Here is a 27,980-nt window from a genome sequence, read left to right as displayed (position 1 = left end):
GGTGAATCAGCTTGCCAATCACCTGTTGCAAGTTATCGAAGATGGAATGGTAAGGTCTGAAACGCCAAGTGCCGACGTCTCAAATCATTGTGTTCAAGAGGACACCTGTGTCCAAGAGGGCAACGGTATAGCCAGTGAGAGAGTGACAGATGAATCTGTTGATATACTGAAAAAGGCTGTGTATGACATTGAGTCTGCGATGACTGATGCTGCAAAACAGTCTTGCTCTAGCCTTCCATCCAAAACAGATGTCGTCGTAGACGTCATCACTAAGCTGATCTCTGACATTGAGTCTGGCAGTAACTCACCGACACATCTCACGAACATGGCAGTTGACATGGTGGTAACTGTGTTGGATGATCTATCAGAGGATACTAAAATGATTTCAATTCCAGCATCTCCTGACCACTTTCATTCTCAAGTGAAATACACCAGGCCCCCCAGTTGTAGGATCGTAAGCAGTGTTCGCAAGGAGCTTGAGGAACAGATTGGTTCCGCTGATTCCCTCAAGCGAGCTCAGAAGTCACTAAGGCTATCTCGAGTGCCGTTGCAAGGGAAGTCTCTACACTCCTTTCAGAATCAGTAGCTCGTCACATAGCCTCCACTTCCAGCTCTGACTCTCTGTTAAGCGCACCTGCTACGACCTTTGCACCTGCCGTGCGACCACTAACTGCTGTCATCAGACCTGACGTCCCTACCGACCCTGACTGTTTGGCTAACCCCTACCATAGATGCGCATCTTCCATGGATACCAAGCCTTTAATGATGATGGTGCACCTTGGGACAGTCAAGGATATTGTCAGCAGACTCCTGTTACACCTGTTACCGATGGGTTTAAAGGACTTTAACCTGGCTGACTGCAGCCTCTTTGACACCATCTTCTCTGAACTTTCTTCCAGTCTCTTTTTGAGTGTTTCCAGGAACAAACGGAAGGCCACTGTTTGCCTGGACTCTGTTGAGGTCTGTCAGGTTGTCCTCATGGTCTATAAACAGTTAATCAAAATGTATGGTTCTCCAGAACATCTTGAGAGCCTGACATTTGCAAAGTGCCCCGAGTTTTATTCCTGCATTTCAAAACTCATTGTGGAAGGCATCTTAAAGTCACCCCCGAGGCAGCCCTCTGGAATGAAGGAAACCAGAGCAGTGTGCTCCTCAAATGTGACTGTCTCCACTGATGTTCCCAGGACACCAAAGGAACAAACAGAGTGTGGAAAGAAACAGCAGACAAAGATGATGGCAACCATTCAAGCAGAGGTAGACGGTTTTTCTATGTAAGGAATATATATATTACCCAGGTATGCTCTCCAGTATCTATTGGGGATGGTACCATTTCTGTATAGGTCACAGATATTGCATTTTTGTATTTACAGGCCATAGAATGCCACACCAATGAATACTCCTCAACCATCACAGAGGGTTTTGTTTTGGGATCTTCTATGGGTGAGTGATTTTCTTTGTTAAAAAGTCTTGGTAGTTACCATTTAAAAATCTTCCAGGGCTGGATGAGTAATGGCAGTATGGAATAGCTGAGATTCATATGCTTGTGATGAATGGATAGTTATTAGTAGAGCAAAAAACTCTCTAAAGCCCGCAAATATAATTGTGTCTTTTGATCACCAGGCAAAGACAAGATACCCAAGAAGAAGGGCAGAGTTGGCCGTTTCTTTCACCGCATATTCAAGGGGGTTAGACGCAGCTTCACAAGCTGCACTTCATCCAGAGGAGTAATGGATTAGTTTCTTTTATTCTATTTTTATTTGTTTTATTTTGATTTTGTTTCATTATTTTTTACTTAACCTTACTGAAAGGAAACTCAAAAGGTCCACAAGATTTTCATTTAATTTACATTAATGCCCCGTCCTCCCGTGTATTGGTCATGCACAAACATAACAAACTTGTTTTATTTGAGAAGTGGTCTTCAATTAAGTTCTGCTCACCAGCCAGCTCAAACGAACTTTTAATGATTTAAACCACTGCCCCATTCAAAGTTCAAATATATAAGAATTTCCATTATATAAATAAGCTTCTTATATTGTCATATAAATTATGAATTGAAATTTAAAAAGCAGTTTTGGGTGAGCTCCCTGCAGTCATTTGCAGGTTTGAGCCCCTCATCTCTTTCTTTTTCAGATGATTAAACTTCATCATTCAAAAACGTCATGAAACATCCCCAACCTCCCCACAAATGATCTAAAATATAGTACTGTGAGTAGTATAAGTATAAAGATTAAGTAAAGTTGTGGGTGAGCTCCCTGCAGTCATTTGCAGGTTTGAGCCCCTCATCTCTTTCTTTTCAGATGATTAAACTTCATCATTCAAAAACGTCATGAAACACATTCCCAACCTCCCCACAAATGATCTGAAATATAGTACTGTGGGTAGTATAAGTATAAAGATTAAGTAAAATGGACTGAAAATAAAAGGAAATACACAATGTATATTTTTGGGTGAGCTCCCTGCAGTCATTGGCAGGTTTGAGCTCCTCATTTCCTTACCTGGAAATATACCAAGCAAATGCAAGGACTACTTTGGTACCAACTGGACTAAATTACCTCTTAGCATTTCATTTTGGATTTTGGGATTTATATGATTGGAATATTAGAAGCAGTTGTGAGTGAGCTCCCTGCATAGTTTGCTGGTCAGAGCTCCTCATCTCTCCATCCTAAAATATTTTTCAAATTATTACAAACTTGCATTCTGATTGATAACTGAAATCTTTAAGGGTTTTGGGTGGGCTCCTGGCATCACTTGCTGGTCAGAGCTCCTCAGAACTTTTATCACCACCACCACCACCCCATTCTCCTTTCCCTTCAGATAGAGGTTTATATATATCAAACTGTCAATATTTAATCCTCCTAAACATGGTTAGCTAGTGACTACCCCTTTATTTTAATGACAGCAGAATGGTTATTCTTTTTCAATTTGGACATTTTTACAACAAAAAATAGACTAACAAATTCTTTAGACTTTCTGGCATTCTTTAAAGCTTTTTGGAGACCACATCCCATTCTTTCCCCTTCAGATATTGTTTTCTGAGTGTTGACTTGTCAACAATTCACCCCCCTAAACATAGGTACCCAGTGGCCACCCCTTGATTTTAATGGTGACAAAATGAGTGTTCCTTTTAGGTTAAAGGTTTTATTTTTTGATGAACATCAATAAAATACACAGCATGCAAACATATTAAGGAGTGGCCGCAATATTTCAAATCTTTTTTATATATCCATTCAGTCAGTGTATTCCAGCTTTGTTTACTGTTTAATCAGAATTTAGGTACTTTGAATGATACATGCCTGACCACAAGGTGGCCATATAAAATAAAATATAAAATCACAAACTGAAACCAGCATTTGGGATCTCTTTATAGACGGCAATTGATGAAGCCTAAAGATCATTGTGAATCACATCATATTAAATGAGCAACAGCTGCATTAAAAAGTATGATGCAGTAGTAGCATATCACACAAACTATCATCGGAAAAATATAAACCACACAAGTTGGTAGTGAGAGAGAAGGAATGCATTGGTAGACATGTTAAAATGTTTTCCCATAGTGGCTGAAGTCCAGATGAGGACCGTTGTGATCTCGCTGCCCCCTGTGGTTGTGTTGGATGTGTTGATTGTGTTGGAACTGCAATACTTCTAAGTGTAGACTTAGGGGGAGCTCCGCACCATGAATTCAAGAGGAGGAACTGTTGCCGCACACGATCCTGTTGCAAGTCGAAATCATACTCATTAGGCATGGGCTTCGATTTTTTTTGTCATGCTTTAGTCTCAAAACATAATTAAATTTGACAATCAGAGTAAGATTGAGTTACATTGCTGAATAACCTGCTGTTGGGACTAGTAGAGGATAGACTATTCTAGGTTAGGACAAACATGCATAGGCCTAACTGATGACCTAATCTGTACCTGTCATATTCCATTAAACAGCAAGAATTGCATTTTTAAATGTTGTTTCTTTAAAAGATTTTTTACCATTATTGATTTTTAAACTATTTCATTCCAAATACAGACCTTAAATTTAATGATACATGCCTGACCACAAGGTAAAAATAAAATATAAAATCACAAACCGAAACCTTCAGCATTTGGTATCTCTTTACAGTCGGCAATTGATGAATCACATCATATTTGTGAATCACATCATATCAAATGTAAATAATAATGTACAATGTAATATGTAAACATAAACACATGGCTTTGTTGTCCTTGGCGCACAGCAACACGAGATCTGCAGCCCGGGGACGTTGTGTTGCTGAAAGAGAGTGGAGCATTCAGGGACGTAAATCTCAACTACTTCACACATTTTATTTAATGTTTGGAATGTCCTGAACCTATTCCACCCCCCTTTCATTGAGACACAATCTTTAGTTTCATCAGCAAAGTGTGAAACGTGTCACATGGCCCTGCCATTGAAGTTAATGCATTTCCGCCTGTGTGTAGGCCTATGTTTAAAGCAGAGGTCTTCAACCGGGGGTCCGTGGAGGTACTGCAGGGGGTCCGCCAAATTATTTATTTTTTCTGAAGCATTTTTTCCCTCTTCCAAAAATGAAAAACGTCCAATAGGCTACATAAACATAAACAGAACGTACAAATTGCTTTCTATTCGTTAAAAATAATACATAGGCTACCCATGAGTCTTCACGCGATCATTTGATCACCATGGCAACATATGCACTTTTAGCTACATTTAGCTATCTGGTGCCAAAACACGTTACCTGCTTTAATCGTTTTGTAATTTCTCGGAACAAAAGCTCCACGTCAGACACCACTGATGGCGGTTCAGATGACCTACATTCAGAGGATGCCAACACCCCTTCCACGAACAGCCAAAAGCCAAACGGGAGAAGACACGTAAATATTCAGAGAATTATCTGAAGTTTGCCTTCACCTAAAAAGACCGATGGTGACGAATTACCAGTGTAACCACTACGTGGTTTGCCCTCCCGTGCTATCAAACGAAACTATGAAACCATCAAAGCTGCAACGACACTTAAAGACAACCCATGCTCACTTGAAATATTTTTTAATTACCTGTTTAAAATCTTTTGAGGGCCAGCAGACATTGATGAGACAATCAGCCAAAGTGTGCGAGCTAACTTTAAAAGCCTCTTATCAAGTTGCATTACGTGTCGCTCAGACCAAACAGCCATACATAATTAGGGTTGGGTACCGAGAACCGGTACCAATATGGAACCGGTTCCAATACAACCGGTACCTACCCGGACAGAAATGCAACGCAGATTTCGGTGCCTGAGCCAATTGAACACGGTCGCTAGGCAGATTCTGTGGGGCACATGTAAAACTGCTCCAGCTCCCAATGTAAACTTTGTCCTGTGTCGCTCACGCTCATTGGTGTTTTCATAGCAACAGTCTTATCTGATAAATGCCGAAATGAAGCACAGAAATCTGCGTTGCATTTCGGTCCGGGTAGGTACTGGGTAGGTATTGGAACCGGTTCTGATATGACAGTGAAGAGCAGGCAAGCACAAACAAAACTAGCCATCAACCTTTTAACAGAGAAAATACCGAAAGGTAAACGGTCAAAAGTGTGGCTGTATTTCGCACAAAAAGATTCAAAAATCGCGACGTGCAGCAAATGCAACAAAATAATTGCGTGAAAAGAGGGGAGAGAAGGCAAGAGTCAACGGCAGATCAGCAACCGAAGACTGAAAAATATACGGAGATGACAGCTAAACTACCAACGGTAGTCTCTTAAAGGGGCAGTACACATTTTCTAGTACTCAGTGTGTTCAAGTAACAAGAGTAACTATAAACAAGATAGAAAAGATAGGTATAAACAAATCATAAAATGGTATAATTTCATGAAATAAATGCAAACAAAATAATACATTATTGACTCCAAAGGCCAATATGCTCATATTTTTGCAAAAGAAGTTTGAAGCTGTTTTTTGTATTTATTTATATTTATTTAAGTATACTATAAACTGTTGTTTACAGTTAATATAATGTTCATAGTTTGAAGTTAAAATGTTTGAAGCTGTAGTTGGAAGCCAAGTGTTTTGTATGTATTTATATTTATAATATACTTTAAACAGTTCATATATTGTTCAATTTGAAGAAAAAAAATTGCCTTGGCAATAAAAAAAGCCTTTCTTTAATGTCGCCAATCGTCGCTTTGTGCTTTAAAAAAAAAAAAGTACCGGTTCAGGCACCGTTTAGGCACCGGTATCGTTTTAAAAGTATCGGTTTAGCACCAGTATCGGAAAAAACCCAAACGATACCCATCCCTAATTGTGTACTTTCAGATACATATCTGTGTGTACAGGCCTCATCGACAGCATCGGAGAGGGTTTTCTCCTGTGCAGGTCATGCGATTAGTCAGGAAAGGTGTCGCATTTTGCCGGAGAAGGCAAATATGCTGATATTTCTACAAAAGAATTGCTGAAGTATTGAAGCTGTAGTGTGTGTACAGAGTGTGTGTGTGTGTGTGTGTTTTGTATTTATTTGTATTTATTTAAGTATAGTCTAAACTTTTGTTAACAGTTCATATATTATTTAAGTTTTAAGTTAAAAAGTGTTTTGTATTTATTTATATATATATAATCTACTTTAAACAGTTCATATATTTGGCAATAAAAAAAGCCTTTCTTAAATGTCGTCAATCGTAATTTTTTTTTTTTTTTATAAAAGTATCGGTTCCGGCACCATTTAGGCACCGGTATCGTTTTAAAAGTATCGGTTGTGTACCGGTATCGGATAAAAACTAAACGATACCCATCCCTATACATAATTGCGGAAAGTTTAATATTGCCAGCAGCTATATGTGCAAAACAATGTTTGGGAAGGATGAGTACGTAAAAAAACTGAAAAGCATCCCAATGCTATTGATGAATTGGCAGCTGATGTGAGGGCACTACTAGTCGCAAAACTCCCAAAGGCAGATTATTTTGCACTACAATTAGTTGAATCCACCGATGTGTCAAACGACGCTCAGCTTTTAGCTTTTTTGTGATTTGTCGACCAAAATGAGATGCAGGAGGAATATCTATTCTGTAAGCAGCTGCCTGGACGTAAAACAAGTTCAGAGATTTTAATAATAATAATAATAATAATAATAATAATACATTTTATTTCACAGCGCCTTTCATGTCACTCAAGGACGCTTTACAATTTAAAACAGGAGCAAACAAATAACAAAACAATTAAAATTAAAAGTGCAAGTAAAAACAGCATGGCAACTACAGTGAGAATGCAATCCTGAAAAGGTGGGTTTTGAGAGAGGATTTGAACTGAGGGAAGGAGTCAATGTTTCGTATGTCAGGTGGGAGTGAGTTCCAGAGTTTGGGAGCAGAGCGGCTGAAAGCTCTGCTCCCCATGGTGGTAAGCCGGGCAGAGGGGACAGTTAGGTGGATGGAAGAGGAGGATCTGAGGGAGCGGGTGGAGGTGGCAGTGTGAAGGAGGTCAGACAGGTAAGGAGGGGCAAGGTTGTGGATGGCTTTAAAAGTATGAAGAAGAATTTTAAAGTTGATACGGAAGTGAATTGGAAGCCAGTGGAGTTGTTGTATTTTCAAAGTGATAGAACAATTTTTTCCGTGAACATGATATGACAAGAGCCATGTATGACGCACTGCATGCTTCATAGGGAGAATCTTGTTGCCAAAGACATGAGTGATGAATTCTCAAACGTCAGATTTGAGATCTCACTAGGTATGAGATATTTCATCCATACTTAAGCTTCTTAAGCTACTCAATTCCTTGCCCCTCCCTAATTGAATACAGAGTGATGGCTAACTGTAAGGGAGAAAAAATGTCAATAATAAACAGAATAAATTGAAACGAGTTGTGTGTCACAGATGATTTGCAATTATGTTCAAACATGTGTAGGGGAGTGTGTGTGTGTGTGTGTGTGTGTGTGTGTGTGTGTGTGTGACTGACACTTAGTTCCAAATAAAATATATGAATATCAGGCCCAAATTTGGGGCGGCGGGGGTGGGGGTCCCTGCTCAGTGTCTCTCTCAGCCAAGGGGTCCTTGGGCTGAAAAAGGTTGAAAACCCCTGGTTTAAAGTATTGTGGAGCATTCAGGGACGTAAATCTCAACTACTTCACACATTTCATTTAATGTTTGGAGTGTCCTGAACATATTCCACCCCCCTTTTATTGAGACACAATCTTTAGTTTCATCAGCAAAGTCTGATACGTGTCACATGGCAATACCCTGGCATTGGAGATAATCCCTTTTCACCTGTGTGATCTGTGTGTCAAGTGTTTTTTCACAGTGAATGACCAGAATAATCAGAATCAGAATCAGAATTCTTTTAATGGCCAAGTATATTTACATATATAGGAAATGATCTTGGTGGTTGGTGCATAGGACATAAAACACATAACATAACAACAAAATAGCAAAAACAAGAATAAAAGACAAATACAGAATATTAAATAATAATAAATAATTGTGAATTGGAATTGGCAAACCCATAGTCAGTGTGATGCAGGGGGCTTGTTTGTGAGCACCACTGCCGTGGGGAAAAAACTGTTCAGGTGGCGCGAGGTTTTGGTCTTTTTAGCCCGGAACCTTCTGCCAGATGGGAGTCTTTGGAATAGGTGGTGACCGGGATGGGAAGGATCAGCGATGATCTTGCATGCTCTCTTGCTGGTCCTGGAGTGGAACAGGTTTAGGAGAGACGGCAGGTCGCAGCCGGATGACCTTCTCGGCTGACCGAATGATCCGCTGCAGTCTGCCTTTGTCCTTTGCAGTAGAGGCAGCGAACCAGATGGTAATAGATGAGGTGAGGATTGACTCAATGATGGCTGTGTAGAACTCGACCATCACTTTCTGCGGCATGTTGAATTTTTTTAGCTGCCGAAGGAAGAACATCCTTTGCTGGGCCTTCTTGATTGTGGAGGTGATGTTCTCCGCCCACCTTAGGTCCTGTGCCATAATTGTTCCCAGGAATCTGAAAGACTCCACAGTGTTAACTGGGGAGTCACACATGATGAGGGGGATGGTTGGGGCTGGGATCCTCCTGAAGTCTGCTACCATCTCTACTGTTTTACAGGCGTTCAGCTCCAGGTGATTCTGGCTGCACCAGAAAGCCAGGCTGTCAACTTCTTTTCTGTAGGCTGCCTCGTCCCCATTGGAGATTAGTCCAATGAGGGTTGTGTCATCCGCAAATTTAAGGAGTTTGACAGAGGGGTGGCTGGAGGTGCAGTTGTTGGTGTAGAGGGAGAAGAGTAAAGGAGAGAGCACACAGCCTTGTGGGGCTCCAGTGCTGATGGTCCGGGGCTCCGAGACAAGCTTGCCCAGCCTCACACGCTGCTTCCTGTCTGACAGGAAGTCAGTGATCCACCTGCAGGTGGGCTCAGGCACGCTCAGCTGTGTTAGCTTGTCTTGGAGGAGAGCTGGGGCGATGGTGTTGAATGCGGAGCTGAAATCCACAAACAGGATCCTGGCGTAGGTGCCGGGGGAATCAAGGTGCTGGAGGATGAAGTGGAGTCCCATGTTAATTGCGTCATCTACAGACCTGTTGGCTCTGTAGGCAAACTGCAGTGGGTCGAGGAGGTGGTTGGTGATGGCCTTGAGGTGGGTCAGCACGAGGCGCTCAAAGGTCTTCATTACCACAGAGGTCAGGGCGACTGGTCTATAGTCATTAAGGCCTGTGATCCTCTGCTTTTTGGGAACGGGGATGATGGTGGAGGTTTTAAAGCAGGCAGGGACCACGCATTCAGCCAGTGAGGTGTTAAAGATGTCCGTGAACACTGGAGACAGCTGGTCCGCACAGTACCTTAGTGTGGAGGGTCCAGCTGCTTTGCGGGGGTTCTGTCTTTTTAAGAGCTTATTGACATCCCTCTCCTGAATGGAGAGAGGTGTGATGGGGGGGAGAGGGCTGTCTGGGATAATTCTGTGGGAGAGGGTGGAGTCTTTGTCCAGGCTGGGAAGAGTAGATGTGATAGCTGTGGTGGGGACAGGGTTAGGACTGGTCCATTGTCTGTCGAATCTACAGTAGAAGTCATTCAGATCATTTGCCAGTCTAAGGTCTTCCATAGAGTGGGGGGATTTGGTTTTGCAGCCTGTGATCACCTGAAGGCCTTTCCAGACTGACGAGGAGTCATAATAATGACTGCTAAACATATTTTACCCTTTCTTTACAGTGTTCTGAACAAGTTCAACCAACTTTAATGAAGGCATAATCCTTTTATCAGCATATTGGGGTGTGTTTTACTTTTTCTTAATACAATATTGCCTGTTTAGTCAGTGTTCATTATATTAAAACAAGAAAACCATACTTTTGTAACATCAGTGAATCGTTTTTAACCCATTTTGATGAAATTAATATTTCTGACAGTTTAAGAAACACGGGGCTAATAAGGAACTTTTATTTTGAAAAAATCGTAACCGGAAGTCGCTCGAGCTCATTTGCCTATAGTTGCTCACTGAACGCTGCTCATTAAATGCCAGACGGGGAGTGTTCTGCCCATAGATATATATAAAGGCTAGATGTCTCGTCCAACAGAGTCGAACGTCCGCACATGGCGGCCATCTTGCCCCAGGCAGCTCGCTCACCCATAACATTGTGTTGGTAGTGGTATGTACTTTTTAAATAACCATAACTTGCTCAATTTTCAACCGATTTTTAAACGGGTTGGTTTGTTATAAACGTCAGAGATGTAGTTATGACACTGCATACTGAAGGGACCGGCATAGGTCATAAGAATATGCCATAGTCAATAAGTCAATGATATTATACCTAGTTATAATTGTTACTTTTATTTGGATTTAACTAGCCATGAGTGGACTTGGGTGAATATACTTTGGGCTGACCTGGGTAGTGAGGTGTGATACTAGACTCTCACCTTCCCCCCAGGTCGAGACAAAGAACCCTGCATGCATGGCCCATTTGAATAGACGGTAACACCCCTTAGATATAGTGTATTTAACAGACTGTTCCTCAAGGAACAAGTCAGATATACTGAGGTGAAGTTCTGTGAGGGAGGATGGATCTGAAAGTCTCTGTCTCACAAATGGTCGGCCGCCATTCTTCAAGAATAAACCTGAATCCTGACTGATCAAACCTAAGACTGAATCTTCAATATATGGTATAAAACTAATTACCATCAATACTTATGAATATTTATGTTATTTTCTTAAAAATATCCAAATAGCATCCTGAATTATAACCATGTTAATAACGTTTGTAAGAAACCAAACCATTTGTAAATCCGTTGAACTTTTATGATGTTTTAAATAGTCAAATAAATCGCTGCAACTGCAGGACACTACTGTTGTTTACGTTAGCATGTTAGCTAATTAATGTCCGTTATGTTGTATTTTATAATTCAGCACTTTTTCCACCTTCTGTTTTTATTCGTAGTTTCACTCCATTCAATGTTGTCAATAAAGGAGCAAGAAGGCTCATTTTCCTGGCTCTTGAAAAAGGAGTTTGGCTTGCTGCTTAATCTATATTAACGCTGGGAAGCATAAACATATAGACAGAGTAGTACACCTACTGTTCTGCCCATAATATGTTTTATGTGTTTTGGTGATTGAAGTTGAATTGTTTGTATAGGACTTTTATTTTGAATAGGACTTTTATTTTGACGCCCACGAGATCGGGAAGCAATGGAAATTTGGAACACACAAACATCATTCACATAGCAACACTCAACTGTCACAGCAAACTCAACTTTAACGTATTTTTAACTTTGAATCTCATAGAAAGCAATGACTGTAAGTTTTACATGATCGTAATATGTATGTTATTTAATTACAATGAGTTGTGATAACTTTGATGATAAATAGTATATAATATGATTAAATAGTCAAATAAATCGCTGCAATTGTACTGTTGTTTACGCTAGCATGTTAGCTAATTAATGTTAATGTTAATTATAGCTAATTATAATGTTATGTTGTATTTTATAATTCAGCACTTTTTCCACTTTGTTTTTATTCCTAGTTTTACTCCATTCAATGTGGTCAATAAAGGAGCAAGAAGGCTCATTTTCCTGGCTCTTAAAAAAGGAGTTTGGCTCGCTGCTTAATCTGTATTAACGCTGGGAAGCATAAACATATAGACAGAGCAGTACAGTGAAAAGTCATTACCATCAAAGAGATTTATGCTAGTTATGGAGACCCAAGCAGCAGAAAATGCACCATCAGTGTCCGGATCCAGGCACTCGTCTGCCTCCAAGTGCTCAGTAGCCGGCGCAGCAGCAAGAGCCAGAGGCATAGCAGAAGCCGCGCGCGCCAGAGCTGCATTCTCACAGCAGGAGCTAGAGCTAAAGATGCAGAAAGCTAGATTGGAAGTGAACCTGCAAGCGCTTGAACTTGAAAAGGCAGCGGCTGCTGCCAATGCAGAGGCTGAAGTGTTAGAGGCGGCAGCTCAAATGGAGTATGATGACATGCTCAATCCCAAGAGTGCCATCACACCACTGGAGGTACAGCAGCGGACGGAGGCGTACGTGGCACAGCATACACAGGCCAGCCCCGCATACACAGGCCAGCCCCTCAACCCCGATGCTCCCCATCCAGACAGATCTTCTCCTCTCAGTCTCAAAGAGTCACCACCATCGAGACACACCCCTGTGTTAAGCCCCACATCTGCCCACGATGCCCGATCTGTTCACTCAGCCACACAGCACAGTGAGTACTTGCCTGCGTCAGAGCACCAGCCCCATTTACCTCGATGCCCCACCTCATACTCTTACTCTCCATCCAGAGTCTGTCAGCAGCAAGGCTGCTCCCCAGGCAAGCATGTGAGCTTCCAAGACCATTCATCTAGGAATAACATACAGAGCCCTCCTTATGTCAATCAGGCCCCTGACATGATGGACTTTGCTAAGTATCTGGCCCGCAGGGTGTTAGTTACTACAGGGCTAAATAAATTTGACGATCAGCCTGAAAGTTCTAGAGCATGGCAGTCCTCCTTTTTTAATGCTACTCAGGGCCTAGAGTTAACAGCTAGTGAAGAGCTAGACCTGCTCATTAAATGGCTAGGAAAGGTGTCCTCAGACCATGTTAAAAGAATCCGGTCAGTGTATGTCTCTAATCCCCAAGCTGCACTGCAGTTGTCTTGGACAAGACTTCAAGAGTGCTATGCCACCCCTGAAGTGAAAGAGAGTGCACTATTCAAGCGGCTGGACTGTTTCCCTCGCCTCAGTTCAAGAGAAAACTCAAAGCTGAGAGAGCTTAGTGACCTGCTCCTGGAGCTGCTCTCAGCCCAAACAGATGGGTAACCTGGCCTCAGTTACCTCGACACACCGCGTGGAATCAACCCCATCGTCGAAAAGCTGCCACAGAACCTACAAGATAAATGGCTGTCTACTGGTTCAAGATATAAAGAACATCACAGAGTCTGCTACCCCCCATTCTCCTTCTTCGCTGAGTTCGTCCGCTGCGAGGCAAAGGCCAGGAATGACCCCAGCTTTATCCTGCCCAACAACAGCTACAGTCATCACCGCAACGAAAGGGCTGCAGGGAGACAGGAGAGTGTGAGGACCGCCATATCTGTCCACAAAACCGACGTGGCAGCAACAGCTAATGCACACCTGACTTACAGAGCAGAGAGAGAAGTGAGGGATCCATCTAAGAACTGTCCACTTCATGACAAGCCGCACCCTCTGGAAAGATGCAGAGGTTTTAGAATGAAGCCGCTTACAGAACGCAAAAGGTTACTAAAAGAATATAGAAGATGTTTTAGGTGCTGCTCTGCTGTTCACATGGCCAAGGAATGTCCTGTGAAGCTGAAATGCAATGAGTGTGAAAGTGAGGAACACTGCACAACCATGCATCCAGACACCACCCTGTCACCAGCAGCGTTTCCTGTTGCGGAGCCACACACAGAACAGCAACGCAGCTTTCCTTCAGAGGTGACTTCCAGGTGTACAGAGGTCTGCGGAGATGGTCTCCCGGCTCGATCCTGTGCATAGATATGCCTGGTGCAGGTCTTCCCACGAGGCGAAAGAGAACGTGCTGTGAAGATGTACGCCATCATTGATGACCAGAGCAACCGCTCACTGGCCAGGTCTGAGTTTTTCCAGCTCTTCGGCATCCACGGTAGCCCTGCTCCTTACCTGCTGAGGACCTGCGCTGGCACCACTGAAATGGCTGGGAGGAAAGCAGTCGGTTTCCAGATAGAAGCAGTCGACGGCCCAGTGTGTCTGGATTTGCCCCCACTCATTGAGTGCAATGAGATCATGAGCAACAGGTCAGGAATCCCCACAGCAGAGGTGGCTCTTTCCCACACTCACCTGAGGCCTGTGGCTCCTCATATCCCAGAGCTTGACCCTGAAGCACAGATTCTCATTTTATTAGGGAGAGACCTAATCCATGTTCATAAAGTGAGACAACAGATTAATGGCCCTAACAATGCACCTTTTGCCCAGCGCTTGGACTTGGGGTGGGTCATAGTTGGGGAAGTTTGCATTGACAGTGCTCGCAAGCCCACTGTTGCTGTCTTCAAGACAAATGTCCTTCATAACGGACATCCATCGTACCTGACACCGTGTCAAAATCACATACACGTCAAAGACAAGGCAAGCTACGGCGGGGAGCAAAGACATGACCTCTCCAGCCACTCTCTCGTCAACGTGCGCCCTGAGGACAAGCTTGGACTTGACGTGTTCATGAGAACAGCAAATGACAAAAAACACGCTCTATCTTTTGAAGATGAGACATTCTTGAATGCCATGCACACAGAATTCAAAAGAGATGAACAAAACAGCTGGATTGCTCCCCTGCCATTCAGGTCACCCAGACCATGCCTCCCAAACAACCGTGCTCAGGCCCTCTCTAGTCTCCACTCATTGCGGCGCACACTGAACAAATTACAAAAAAAAAGAACAATTGCCAAGTCAAGAACAATCCTGAACCTCGATCCTGTCATGTACGACGGCCTGTTGAGAATTGGCGGCCGTCTGAAACATGCATCTGTTGAGCCTGAGGTGAGAAACCCCATCATTCTCCCAAAATGTAATGTGATAAAGGTAATGGTGAGCAACCACCACACAAAAGTGCAGCACCAAGGGCGACACTTCACAGAGGGTGCTGTGAGGGCTGCCGGCCTCGGGGTCGTTGCAGGCAAGAGACTGATAGGCTCAGTCATCCATCACTGCGTCACCGGGGCCGTTGTGTTGCTGAAAGAGAGTCAGTCCCCTCGCAATGAGTGGGCTAATGGGTCTGGTCACTGCCGCCTTTCCAAGCAGTGACGGAAAGGTCAGAAAGGTTGAAATAAAGACTGCATCACAAGACAAAGTAAAGACATTCTTCAGGCCCATTACTGAGGTCGTCCTGCTTCTGCCTAAGAAAGGTCAAAGGTCAAGCGAGGACTGTTTAATCTTTAGTGGTGTAGGTACACTGGAATTCGTCCATTGTGGTTGACTTTAATCAGTAACTTGTCTATGGGTTCCCCCGGAAACTACGTCAGGTTTTACCTGTCATAAAAATGTAACCTGATGCTTTTCTTAACCACGCCCACCTGAGCGTGGATAATAGCCGCATCTCCCCAGATGTGACTCTCTCTCTGTCGGCGCCCATCTGGCCAGGACCTCTTCAGCTCTCTTTCTCTCCGCTGGCCTTCCAGCCAGGCGCACCGTCTTGACCCCTCCTCACCTCCAGCAACGCTTGGAGCACACCGTCAACCGGTGAGGAACCACTCTCTTTGTTCTCAACTTCTTACAGCCGACACACGCCTAAGATCTCAGTCACCGAACTGATAAGTAAGACGCAGTAAGTGCAGAGGAAAGCAGCTAACAACAGACCTGCTAGCTAACTCCACACAACGGGAACAAAAGGCAGACTGCAACGTTCTGAGCGATCAAACCCTCCGATCTAAACTGCAGGGACACAGACATCACAGCAAGGACAACTTTCTCCAGCTACGGACGGCATAATCTCTTCTGCCGTTTCAACATCGGACTCGCCAGCACGACTCTTTTCATAAAGGACTGGTAACTCTGACATTAACTGGGCATTTAGCTATCCTAGCTATTCACAACCTGGCTAAGCATAAGACTGTTTACATGCCATTGTTCATGTGTTTCATATGTTTTGTTTACTGAACGTAACTGTGATATATATGTTCATTGTTAGCTGGTAGTTGGCTTCGCCACACCATCTAAGGGTTATCGTTAGGATTGCTTCTCAGACACATCGAGTCTTGCATGCATCACTAACCATTTCCCTCTTTCCTAACACGCACGATTACACATACATTGGCCTTCACATAGCCTCACACGCGAAGAGAATACTCGAACTTCGCGCTGCATATAGGCTCGTCCTTGTTCACATCACATGTATGTTCGCGTACGTGCACACACATGCACGCGGAACTACGGTGATCAGACAAAGGAACACACACACACATTCTTTCTGGCGCGCTCCTAACAGCGCAACCCCGAGCTCACCAGCTCACACACATCCCCACATTCCTTCAATTCATTGGTTAGTTACATTTAGCTAGATTACATATTGTGTGTTATTTTCTTATCATTGTGTGAATAAATACTTTGATTTATATACGCTGGTTTATTTAATGTTACACAAGAATGGACGTTGCCAACCTCTTCTATTCAGAATTCTAATGACCTTCAACTATACTATTAGTAAGGTAACTTTGGTTGTAGTTATTAATTTAATTATTAATCAGAGTTACAAATTGATAGTATAATATATTTTATGAGACTGATATATTTAACGAGACTGATTTGTGGATTATCATTATTTTGACCACGTGGAGGACACTACACTTTGTGTGGCGCCCCCTAGGTGTTCAACTTAACTGATCTGCCTTTGTGTTGAATGGTTGATGCCTGTCCAATCGGGTGAGATTACCAACATATTGTTGCTGTTGCAAGGACAGCACCAGTGTGTCTTGGTGGCCCTCGCAAAGACGGTATCACAATTTACACACAATTGCACCCACATTCACCCGGCTCCTGCTCACAGGGTAAGTTACCTACATAGTCTGGTACTCCCATGTGAGGCTGGTACCAATTTCACCTACAGTGGCATTAAATGCCAGACGGGGAGTGTTTTGCCCATAATATGTTTTATGTGTTTTGGTAACTTAAGTTGAATTGTTTGTATAGGGCTTTTATTTTGACGCCCACGAGATCGGGAAGCAATGGAAGTTTGGAACACACAAACATCGTTCACATAGCAACACTGTCAACTGTCACAGCAAACTGTCAAGTTTAACGTCTTTTTATCTGTCTTTGAATCTAATAGAAAGCAATGACTGTAATTTTTACATGATCGTACGTAATATGTATATTATTTAATTACAATGAGTTGTGATAACTTTTATGATGTTTTAAATAGTCAAATAAATCGCTGCAACTGCAGGACACTACTGTTGTTTATGTTAGCATGATAGCTAATTAATGTCCGTTATGTTGTATTTTATAATTCAGCTTAATCTATATTAACGCTGGGAAGCACAACATATAGACAGAGTAGTACACCTACAATAAACTAGGTGTCCATGGGCAATGAGGGGAAACAACACAGAGAAACTATAGATATAGTATTTATATTATTTAGATATATTTTTATACTAGTATATAACAGCAACTGCATATGCTGCATGAGTTGTGGTGTATTAGCTGGCAGTCTGGGAAGCAGCAGAGGAACCTCACATTCGGGGCAGCCAGCAGCACGGTTGTCTCTCACTGCAACAGGACGTAGTCTACAGTCCAACTCCGAACATAAACATAAACACAAATGACGCGAATCGCTCGAATAAACTGTTTCCATTAGCGCATTAACTCAATTCGAATAACTAGTTAAACCACCTCCCTCTGGCGAATCGGATTTCTATGCGCATTTGGGAAGTTAATGCGCATCGCACGCGTTTCCAACCAGGAATTAATATTCGCATAGAGAAAATGCGCATTAAAACATGGGATGGAAACCCACCTATTGTAGAGCAACAGAATCTGTACCAAATTTAAATAATTGATGTGGTTGTGATTTATAACTCGTTGTCATTGTGGCACTTTATGAAATATATCTATTTGTGTACCATATGCCCAAAAGGTTTAACATTAACCAAGCTGCGCTATCTATTGCTAGCTACCTAAGGAAATTGAAAATATTCTATAACACAGAGCTCTATGAACAAAGAGTTTAGGATACTCCCCCGCCTATTATAGAGTTCTGTGATGTTTGATGAACTGTGTTGGAAGACATAACCGTACGAACCAGAGACTAATGCAGCTTTTATGTAAGGGATAATGTATAGTCCGGCGGTCATTATCGGGGAAAAAATCCCGACGGGACGAACAGGACCCCGACGCGCAGCAGATAAGTGTATTTATTATACGGCTCCTCAGAATGTTCCAAAACGTTCCGTTGATTTGAATAGGCCACCCCAAATGAATGACTGCTGTCATTGGCAACGGGTTGTTATGTTTCTAATTAACATCTTCCATATCATTCAAGCAATCCATTCACTTAATTAATTGTAACTTGAAGTCAGCAAGTAATGAAACCCTTGACTTTAGTGTAACCGTGGCAACGGGTGATACGTCTAGTTGAGGGCTGCATATGTGACGTGACCTGAGGCTCAGTAGTACCACACGTCACAATGCAGTTATATTGGTGTATACCTCTTACCTCCTAGCCCCTTTCATTCCAACTTGTGTAATTGTCCGGATAAGTACAGTAGCCTAATGTAGATGTTATACACCACTGTGCCAAATGGATGAGGTAACCGATGAGGTAAGATTTTTATCATTTTAAAAATGTATGTTTGTGAAAATTGTTGCCTATCACTAATTAAATAATCCTCTAAAATATCATGTTAAGACATAAAGGATGTAAAATGTTATGTCTGGTTACGACAATGCCGTTTCATACACTGTATTTATTTTTCAATATATCTTTATTTATTTCTAAATATTGCTCTCATTTATGTTTTGCTCTGCTCTGGGGATCTCAATAATTATCATAAGAATAAGGGTTTTACAAATTATTATATTATATTATATTTATTTAATTTATTCTGAACTGTTGTGTTGTATATTTCTGTATAAATACATTGAGAGCCACTAAATCCGGAGGCAAATTCCTTGTATGTGTAAACTTACTTGGCCAATAAACATGATTCTGATTCTGATTCTGATAAGAACCGTTACATGGATGAATGATTTTCCATTTGTGTGATCTTGTCTTCCAGGAGTCTGATGATGACTCTTACAATTTGAGGAAACCTAAAGGAACGAAACTGACTGTTGCTGAGGGTGATTCGGCATGCTACAATAGGGCACATTTGGGAGAGACGGTATGGCTTACTTGTCATTTTATATTGATGCGGTCCTAGGTATTTTACATTTGCCGTCACTATTTGACAGTTTTTGTGTGTCCCCCTTCATAGTTATCAATAATAATTTAAGTGTGCAATAAACTGGTGTTTAAACTGTTTTATTCAGCTATACCAGGAGTCTCCCGGATTTGAGCTATCCGATCCAAATATGCACCTGATTGATGGCACCTACAACTGCCTCCATGATGTCCATTTAAGGACATTTTTCAAAAAGCCAGAAAGAAAAAAAAAGCTTCTACAGAATGGCTTAATTACTACTGATGAGAAGGTTAGTGACTGTAAAGACTGTCCATTGGTACTCAAATGAAATATAATGGTAAATGTTGGTTGAAAAGATGTCTTTAGACGATTGGTTAAAAATGTAAAGAATACATTAATGTTGACTTGTTTGCTAGGGTGCTGCTATGGTAGTTGAAATGCTTGTTATGGTGGTTGCTAGAAGTTTTCCATAACACTCATAATGAGAACTAGGATACTATGGTAACTGGTTACCATGGTAACCGGTTACTATAGTAATTGCCGTGGCGATTGCCAAGGCATTGTTATACTAGTCAAGCTGGTTGCTAAGGTTTTGCTATCATATCATATATGACATCATAGTTTAGGTGGTTGCCAAGGTGTTGCTATGGTAGTGTAGGTGGTTGCTTGGGTTTTGCTTTTAATAGTCAAGCTGGGAACTAGAGTGTTGATATGGTTGTTTAGGTAATTGACAGTGTTTTGTTTTGGTAGAGGTAGTTGATAGATTGGTGATATGGTACTTGTGATGGTTAGGTGTTGGGATGGTAGTTGGTGTGGTTGCTAGGGCATTGCTATAGTAGTCAAGCTGGTTAACAGCGTGTTACTAAGGAAGCGTAGTTGATTTCTGTGGTGGTTGTAATGGTGTTGCTATGGCAGTTTAGATTGTTGCTAGGGTGTTGCTATGGTAATTGAGGTGGTTGCTGCTGTTGTTGTTAGGTTGTTGCTATGGTACTTATGATTGTTGCAAAATGTTTCTATGACCGTTCCTGTGGTTTCTGTGGTAGCTGCTTGGTTATTACAATGGTAGTCAAGTTGGTTGCTTAGGTATTGATACTGTATAAAATCATAATTTTGTCTATGTAGAAAGGCAGATAATCAGTTATAATATAAATAGACTGTCGAATATCTATCCTTTGCTGACATTTTGTTGAGACTTTTTATGGCACTTTTTCAGGTGCTGTGTACACCTAAAGAATACAATAAATACACCAGGTACACCAAAACAGTTCAGCTCTCTTGGGAGAAGCTGTATTATGAGCAGCAGGTAATTATCATCCTAGTTCATGGCAAAGATAGTTAATGGGATAAGTCCCTTTTATGCTGTCTTATTATAGTGGCTGTTAATACAATAACAATCTGTGCTTCTCAGAAAAAGCTGCTGAAAGACTTTCTGACCTTGAAAGAGAAGGGTGGCATTCCCTGTAATATCCACTTGTCAGATATGAGAGACTGGCTTGTCCACAGCGGTGCAGACATGTGCAACAAGATGTAAGTATTTATTTGTTGTCTATCAGCTCACTCTGGGTGTAATTGTCTCTTAGCAACGATGTGAGTGATAAACCAATGCATTTCTTGGATCGAGCTCCAGTCCAAAGAGTATAATCGGTAGAACAACATCTACTACATTGGAGCATGAAGTGTAATGGATTTTGTTATTGTCCAAGGTTCCAGAAACCGTCAGGGAACAGACGGGATCTGCACCTTGCTAAATTGGTGAGATATTTATAATTATTTATAGGCAGAGAAACCATTTAGGACAGACAAAAAGATGAAACATTTTAAATGTCTCACTGATTCATTTCATTAATGGCTTTGTGGTCACAATGAATGCCCTCATCTTTTCCAACACTTCCTCACAGACATGGGAAGTGAATCGGCGGCTCAAGCTGGAGGAGATAGAGAGAGAGGTGTGCCGGGAACTACGTCTGGAGCGTTCCTCCAAGATACCAATCTCCCACAGAAGCGAGGTAAGGGTTTGGAAAGCTCTGAGTAAGTCTTCAAGTCAATATAACAATAATCGTAAATTCTCTATGTCTTTCCTTCGTCTCTTTCACATTGCAGATTATGAAAACTGTGGAGTGGGTCCCACCTCCAGACTCTTATGGACCAGGTCCACGTGACCTCACTTCCCCATCAGGAGCATCAAGTGACGGTTTCTACACATCTTCTATGACTTTTGACTCTTTTGACTCGTAAGTTGTTTTTACGAATTGATACACCACTAAAAGAGATTGCCATTTCCACAGTAGTCTTATTTATCATATTTATTAATATTTAAAAAAAATATATTATTATTATTACAGATTGTTCATGGAGACCCCAGAGGAACAACATGTGATGGTGAGCTGTACAAAACACAAAATGGCTGTTTATCCTCCTTATTCTGCAGTGGCTATGCACATGATTTGTATGGTTCATTATGATTCTATTGAAGATTACAAACAAAATGCAGATTTTCTTTGATGTCAGTGCTATACTCCTTCATATACAGTATATATATATTTTTGGTTTCTTTGTGTTAAGCTTTCTTCGGGGGACAGGAAAGCAATCTTTGACAATGTCAAGAGTCATGTCATCTCTGAAGTCAGGAACAACCTCCTTCCAGTTCTGAGGAAACGATTTCAAAAGAAGGCATCAAGCTCCTCGTCAGGAAGTGGCAGGCCCTCCAGTGAAAACTCTGACCGAAGCCGTAGCAGCTCCTCTTTCCTTTTCACTGACTCTTCTTCTAGCAACAACAACACTATAACAATGATGTTCAGTCCGAGGTCAAGTGCCACCATTTCTTCCCCTGCCTCTCTTTATGACAAAGAAAGTGGGAGTTATGAATCATACGTAGGACTGACTTTTTACACGGAAGTTCCTTTTTCAGAGGAGCTTTGTAATGAGACTTCAGTTAAGAGATCAGTCACTCCCTCCAGTGCAGTAAATGCCCAGGAGAGCCCAATAACCATAACACCTTCGTCTGAAGCTTTCAGAGCTGAAAGCTTTGTTTTGGAGATAATACATGATTCGATCGCTTTCTCTGAAACATCTCAGAATGATATTAACAACTGTGACACTCTTGCTGGATTCACCATCATGTCCAACGATGTTGTGGACACAACCCTGGACGGCGCAACAGTAGTGTTAGATAGAGAAGGACTACTCTCTCAGGATAGAAGCTCCAATGAAGAGTTTGATGATCGCCTTCTGTCTATCGGACCGTGTATTACTACTGATGACCATGGCACTGAGATCAAACTTTTGGGTGGCAAGCCAACGGATGAAGGTATCAATAACATACTTGATGAAGAGAAAGATGTAGAACTGTACACAGGGCAGATAATTGAGGCTGTCACACAGGACTTACTAACAAGTGAGACTTCTTCCAGTACATCAAAGGAGAGGGTGTTTTCTGAATGTGACGCTAAATTTACATGCAAAGAAACTGCTTCAGGAACGCACCTAGATTGTGCTCATCCAAGGAAATCAGTGAATCGTATCTTGCAGGATAATAAACTGCATAGTGTTAACAAACCTAGGGAACTATTACCCAGAAACACTCCACAACTGGCTCATTCTGTTGCTTCCGTCTTGTATCACAACATATTTGACAGTGAATCCTCCAGACAATCCACACATTACTCCAGCTCTCAGATCAGCTGTGATGTTAGTTTGTGTGAGACCACCACGGAACAGGAACTGAAAGAATTTACACAGCCCTTGTCAGGGTCTGCTGTTAATCTCCTCAAAGACTTGTTTGGAGAGAAAGCCCAGAGTCTGAAAACGACTAAGGACCCAATCCAGCTCATCACAAACCCAACTTCGGAGACACTCTTCTTTATGCCCCACGTCAACAATAAAGACACAGTTGTGCACAAAATAGCCATTGAAGACCTGTGTGCAATGGATGCCATGAAGAATATGATTCCTCCTAACAACTCAAAGAGGGTTAAGACCCCATCCGCCCCTAGGACCAAAAGTGAGAGATTCTCTCAGCCCTCAAGTCCAACTCATAACCTCTTACAGGCAGTTGTAGAAAAACTGGTCAATAAAATGACTGTTCACAGTCTCAGCATCCCAGAGGCTTCCAATGAGGCTGCCTGCAAACAGTTATCATGTTGTTCTCCAAATGGACCTCTTTCAGAGTTTCAGCATCAACTGATTTCTAGGCTCTGCCCTGTGCTTGTGTCTGACATTATGGAATCGCTTTCCAGTGAAATCGTCAGCCCTGATGGTAAGATTTTGTTTTGTTTTTTTTATTCAGTTTTCAGTTGTTTTGTTGTTTAACCTTTACATAGCTATATTTACTTAACTATAATTATATTACATAATTCTAACTGGCTGATTTATTTGTTTTTGCATGAATTTAAACGTAATCTTGTATTTGCATCAGATTTAGGTGAATCAGCTTGCCAATCACCTGTGCAAGTTATCGAAGATGGAATGGTAAGGTCTGGAAGCGCAAGTGTCGACGTCTCAAATCATTGTGTTCAAGAGGACACCTGTGTCCAAGAGGGCAACGGTATAGCCAGTGAGAGAGTGACAGATGAATCTGTTGATATTCTGGAAAGGGCTGTGTATGACATTGAGTCTGCGATGACTGATGCTGCAAAACAGTCTTGCTCTAGCCTTCCATCCAAAACAGATGTTGTCGTAGACGTCATCACTAAGCTGATCTCTGATATTGAGTCTGGCAGTAACTCACCGACACATCTCACGAACATGGCAGTTGACATGGTGGTATCTGTGTTGGATGATCTATCAGAGGATACTAAAATGATTTCAATTCCAGCATCTCCTGACCACTTTCATTCTCAAGTGAAATACACCAGGCCCCCCAGTTGTAGGATCGTAAGCAGTGTTCGCAAGGAGCTTGAGGAACAGATTGGTTCCGCTGATTCCCTCAAGCGAGCTCTAAACTCTGAAAGCACAGAAGTCACCAAGGCTATCTCGAGTGCCGTTGCAAGGGAAGTCTCTACACTCCTTTCAGAATCAGTAGCTCGTCACATAGCCTCCACTTCCAGCTCTGACTCTCTGTTAAGCGCACCTGCTACGACCTTTGCACCTGCCGTGCGACCACTAACTGCTGTCATCAGACCTGACGTCCCTACCGACCCTGACTGTTTGGCTAATCCCTACCATAGATGTGCATCTTCCATAGATACCAAGCCTTTAATGATGATGGTGCACCTTGGGACAGTCAAGGATATTGTCAGCAGACTCCTGTTACACCTGTTACCGATGGGTTTAAAGGACTTTAACCTGGCTGACTGCAGCCTCTTTGACACCATCTTCTCTGAACTTTCTTCCAGTCTCTTTTTGAGTGTTTCCAGGAACAAACGGAAGGCCACTGTTTGCCTGGACTCTGTTGAGGTCTGTCAGGTTGTCCTCATGGTCTACAAGCGGTTAATCAAAATGTATGGTTCTCCAGAACATCTTGAGAGCCTGACATTTGCAAAGTGCCCCGAGTTTTATTCCTGCATTTCAAAACTCATTGTGGAAGGCATCTTAAAGTCACCCCCGAGACAGCCCTCTGGAATGAAGGAAACCAGAGCAGTGTGCTCCTCAAATGTGACTGTCTCCACTGATGTTCCCAGGACACCAAAGGAGCAAACAGAGTGTGGAAAGAAACAGCAGACCAAGATGATGGCAACCATTCAAGCAGAGGTAGACGGTTTTTCTATGTAAGGAATATATATATTACCCAGGTATGCTCTCCAGTATCTATTGGGGATGGTACCATTTCTCTATAGGTCACATATATTCCATTTTTGTATTTACAGGCCATAGAATGCCACACCAATGAATACTCTGCTATGGGTGAGTGATTTTCTTTGTTAAAAAGTCTTGGTAGTTACCATTTAAAAATCTTCCAGGGCTGGATCAGTAATGGCAGTATGGAATAGCTGAGATTCATATGCTTGTGATGAATGGATGGTTATTAGTAGAGCAAAAAACTCTCTAAAGCCCACAAATATAATTGTGTCTTTTGATCACCAGGCAAAGACAAGATACCCAAGAAGAAGGGCAGAGTTGGCCGTTTCTTTCACCGCATATTCAAGGGGGTTAGACGCAGCTTCACAAGCTGCACTTCATCCAGAGGAGTAATGGATTAGTTTCTTTTATTCTATTTTTAAATATTTTATTTTATTTTTATTTTGTTTTATTATTTTGTACTTAACCTTACTGAAAGGAAACTCAAAAGGTCCACACGATTTTCATTTAATTTACATTAATGCCCCGTCCTCCAGTGCATTGTCCATGCACAAACATAACAAACTTGTTTTATTTGAGAAGTGGTCTTCAATTAAGTTCTGCTCACCAGCCAGCTCAAACTGACTTTTACAGATATACAAAGAATCATTGTTCAAAATTTGATTCAATCTTTCCCCATTCTGCAAACATTCAAAAATCAAGCACCACTGCCCCATTCAAAGTTCAAATATATAAGAATTTCCATTATATAAATAAGCCTCTTATATTGTCATATAAATTATGAATTGACATTTAAAAAGCAGTTTTGGGCGAGCTCCCTGCAGTCATTTGCAGGTTTGAGCCCCTCATCTCTTTCTTTTCAGATGATTAAACTTCATCATTCAAAAACGTCATGAAACACATTCCCAACCTCCCCACAAATGTTCTGAAATATAGTACTGTGGGTAGTATAAGTATAACGATTAAGTAAAATGGACTGAAAATAAAAAAAAATACACAATGTATATTTTTGGGTGAGCTCCCTGCAGTCATTGGCAGGTTTGAGCTCCTCATCTCTTTACCTGGAAATATACCAAGCAAATGCAAGGACTACTTTGGTACAAACTGGATTAAATGAGCTCTTAGCATTTCATTTTGGATTTTGGGATTTATATGATTGGAATATTAGAAGCAGTTGTGAATAAGCTCCCTGCATAGTTGGCTGGTCAGAGCTCCTCATCTCTCCATCCTAAAATATTTTTCAAATTATTACAAACTTGCATTCTGATTGATAACTGAAATCTTTAAGGGTTTTGGGTGGGCTCCTGGCATCACTTGCTGGTCAGAGCTCCTCAGAACTTTTATCATCACCACCACCACCCCATATTCCTTTCCCTTCAGATAGAGGTTTATATATATCAAACTGTCAATATTTAATCCTCCTAAACATGGTTAGCTAGTGACTACCCCTTTATTTTAATGACAGCAGAATGATTATTCTTTTTCAATTTGGACATTTTTACAACAAAAAATAGACTAACAAATTCTTTAGACTTTCTGGCATTCTTTAAAGCTTTTTGGAGACCACATCCCATTCTTTCCCCTTCAGATATTGTTTTCTGAGTGTTGACTTGTCAACAATTCACCCCCCTAAACATAGACCACCCCTTGATTTTAATGGTGACAAAATGAGTGTTCCTTTTAGGTTTAAGGTTTTATTTTTTGATGAACATCAATAAAATACACAGCATGCAAACATATTATGGAGTGGCTGCAATATTTCAAATCTTTTTTATATATCAATTCAGTCAGTGTATTCCAGCTTTGTTTACTGTTTAATCAGAATTTAGGTACTATCACCAGTCAAGTCTAATCTAGGTAAGGGGTCTTCCTCTTAAATGTGAGGAACTGTGTATATACATATATATATATAACTTATATATACAGGCCCTCCATCATATGATTAAGGTCACGCATCCATCCAATTCATGTTCATGCATTTCTTATTGTTCAACATTGTATTTTCACTTGTCAGAACGATGAAGATATCTACAAATACATTCAAACTAGTCATATTTGCAATTTCAGATATCTCTCTTGTAAGATCGAGTTCGATACAAGGGTAAATAAAGCAATGAAAACAGTAAACAGTGGCTCCAATTTACATTACGGGTAAATAGGGCTAGAACAGAGCTGTACCGCACACGATCCTGTTGCAAGTCGAAATCATACTCATTAGGCATGGGCTTGGATTTTTTTGTCATGATTTAGTTTCAAAACATATAATTAAATTTGACAGTCAGAGTAAGATTGTGTTACATTGCTGAATAACCTGCTGTTGGGACTAGTAGAGGATAGACTATTCTAGGTTAGGACAAACATGCATAGGCCTAACTGATGACCTAATCTGTAGCTGTCATATTCCATTAAACAGCAAGAATTGCATTTTTAAATGTTGTTTCTTTGAAATATTTTTACCATTATTGATTTTTAAACTATTTCATTCCAAATACAGACCTTACATTTAATGATACATGCCTGACCACAAGGTAAAAATAAAATATAAAATCACAAACCGAAACCTTCAGCATTTGGTATCTCTTTACAGTCGGCAATTGATGAATCACATAATATTTGTGAATCACATCATATCAAATGTAAATAATAATGTACAATGTAATATGTAAACATAAACACATGGCTTTGTTGTCCTTTAGGATCAGGACCAGGATTCAGTGTGACATAGAAGTTGTCCAGATCATTTCTTTATTTACATCACGGGGTCCATTGGGCACCTCAACTAATTTAAGATGACAGAGTCTATTAAATCTAGTTAACCTATCACATATTTTGATACAACTGTGTTACCTGAGGTGACACACCAGAATAAAAACAGTTCATATGCTACTTAAAAGGAGTGATGAAGTGAAGTGAGACTGGGTAAGTGAAAAGTCATGTATCAAGAGATTTACTTCCTAAAGAATTGTTTAGTA

The 27,980-nt window shown here is 41.3% G+C and overlaps 2 protein-coding genes across 4 annotated transcripts; both read left to right on the top strand.

Moving 5' to 3' along the window:
- The first annotated feature begins 111 nt into the window (after positions 1-111).
- LOC116218678 lies at positions 112-3,399 on the top strand. The gene is made up of 3 exons (XM_031561089.2): positions 112-1,254; positions 1,371-1,440; positions 1,621-3,399. The coding sequence occupies exons 1-3, from the start codon at positions 745-747 to the stop codon at positions 1,734-1,736; spliced, it is 696 nt and encodes a 231-aa protein (XP_031416949.1). The 5' UTR covers positions 112-744; the 3' UTR covers positions 1,737-3,399.
- A 14,968-nt stretch (positions 3,400-18,367) lies between these two features.
- LOC116218761 (fibrous sheath-interacting protein 2-like) lies at positions 18,368-27,053 on the top strand. Of its 3 annotated transcripts, XM_042703281.1 has the most exons (11): positions 18,368-18,689; positions 19,147-19,251; positions 19,400-19,561; positions 20,486-20,575; positions 20,681-20,799; positions 20,976-21,024; positions 21,171-21,278; positions 21,373-21,503; positions 21,615-21,651; positions 21,835-23,527; positions 23,687-27,053. In XM_042703281.1, exons 1-11 carry the CDS (start codon positions 18,669-18,671, stop codon positions 24,979-24,981), a joined length of 3,810 nt encoding a protein of 1,269 aa, XP_042559215.1. In that variant the 5' UTR covers positions 18,368-18,668; the 3' UTR covers positions 24,982-27,053. The 3 variants fall into 3 exon arrangements, with proteins under 3 accessions (XP_042559215.1, XP_042559214.1, XP_042559216.1); XM_042703280.1 differs by lacking the exon at positions 18,368-18,689 and having other exon boundaries at positions 19,020-19,251; XM_042703282.1 differs by lacking the exons at positions 18,368-18,689; positions 23,687-27,053 and having other exon boundaries at positions 19,020-19,251; positions 21,373-21,897.
- The last annotated feature ends 927 nt before the right edge of the window (positions 27,054-27,980 follow it).

Source organism: Clupea harengus, chromosome 23 (assembly GCF_900700415.2).
Source record: "Clupea harengus chromosome 23, Ch_v2.0.2, whole genome shotgun sequence".
Taxonomy (NCBI): domain Eukaryota; kingdom Metazoa; phylum Chordata; class Actinopteri; order Clupeiformes; family Clupeidae; genus Clupea; species Clupea harengus.
The sequence above is the reverse complement of the archived record's forward strand: the minus strand, read 5'-3'. Positions and strand labels throughout refer to the sequence as shown.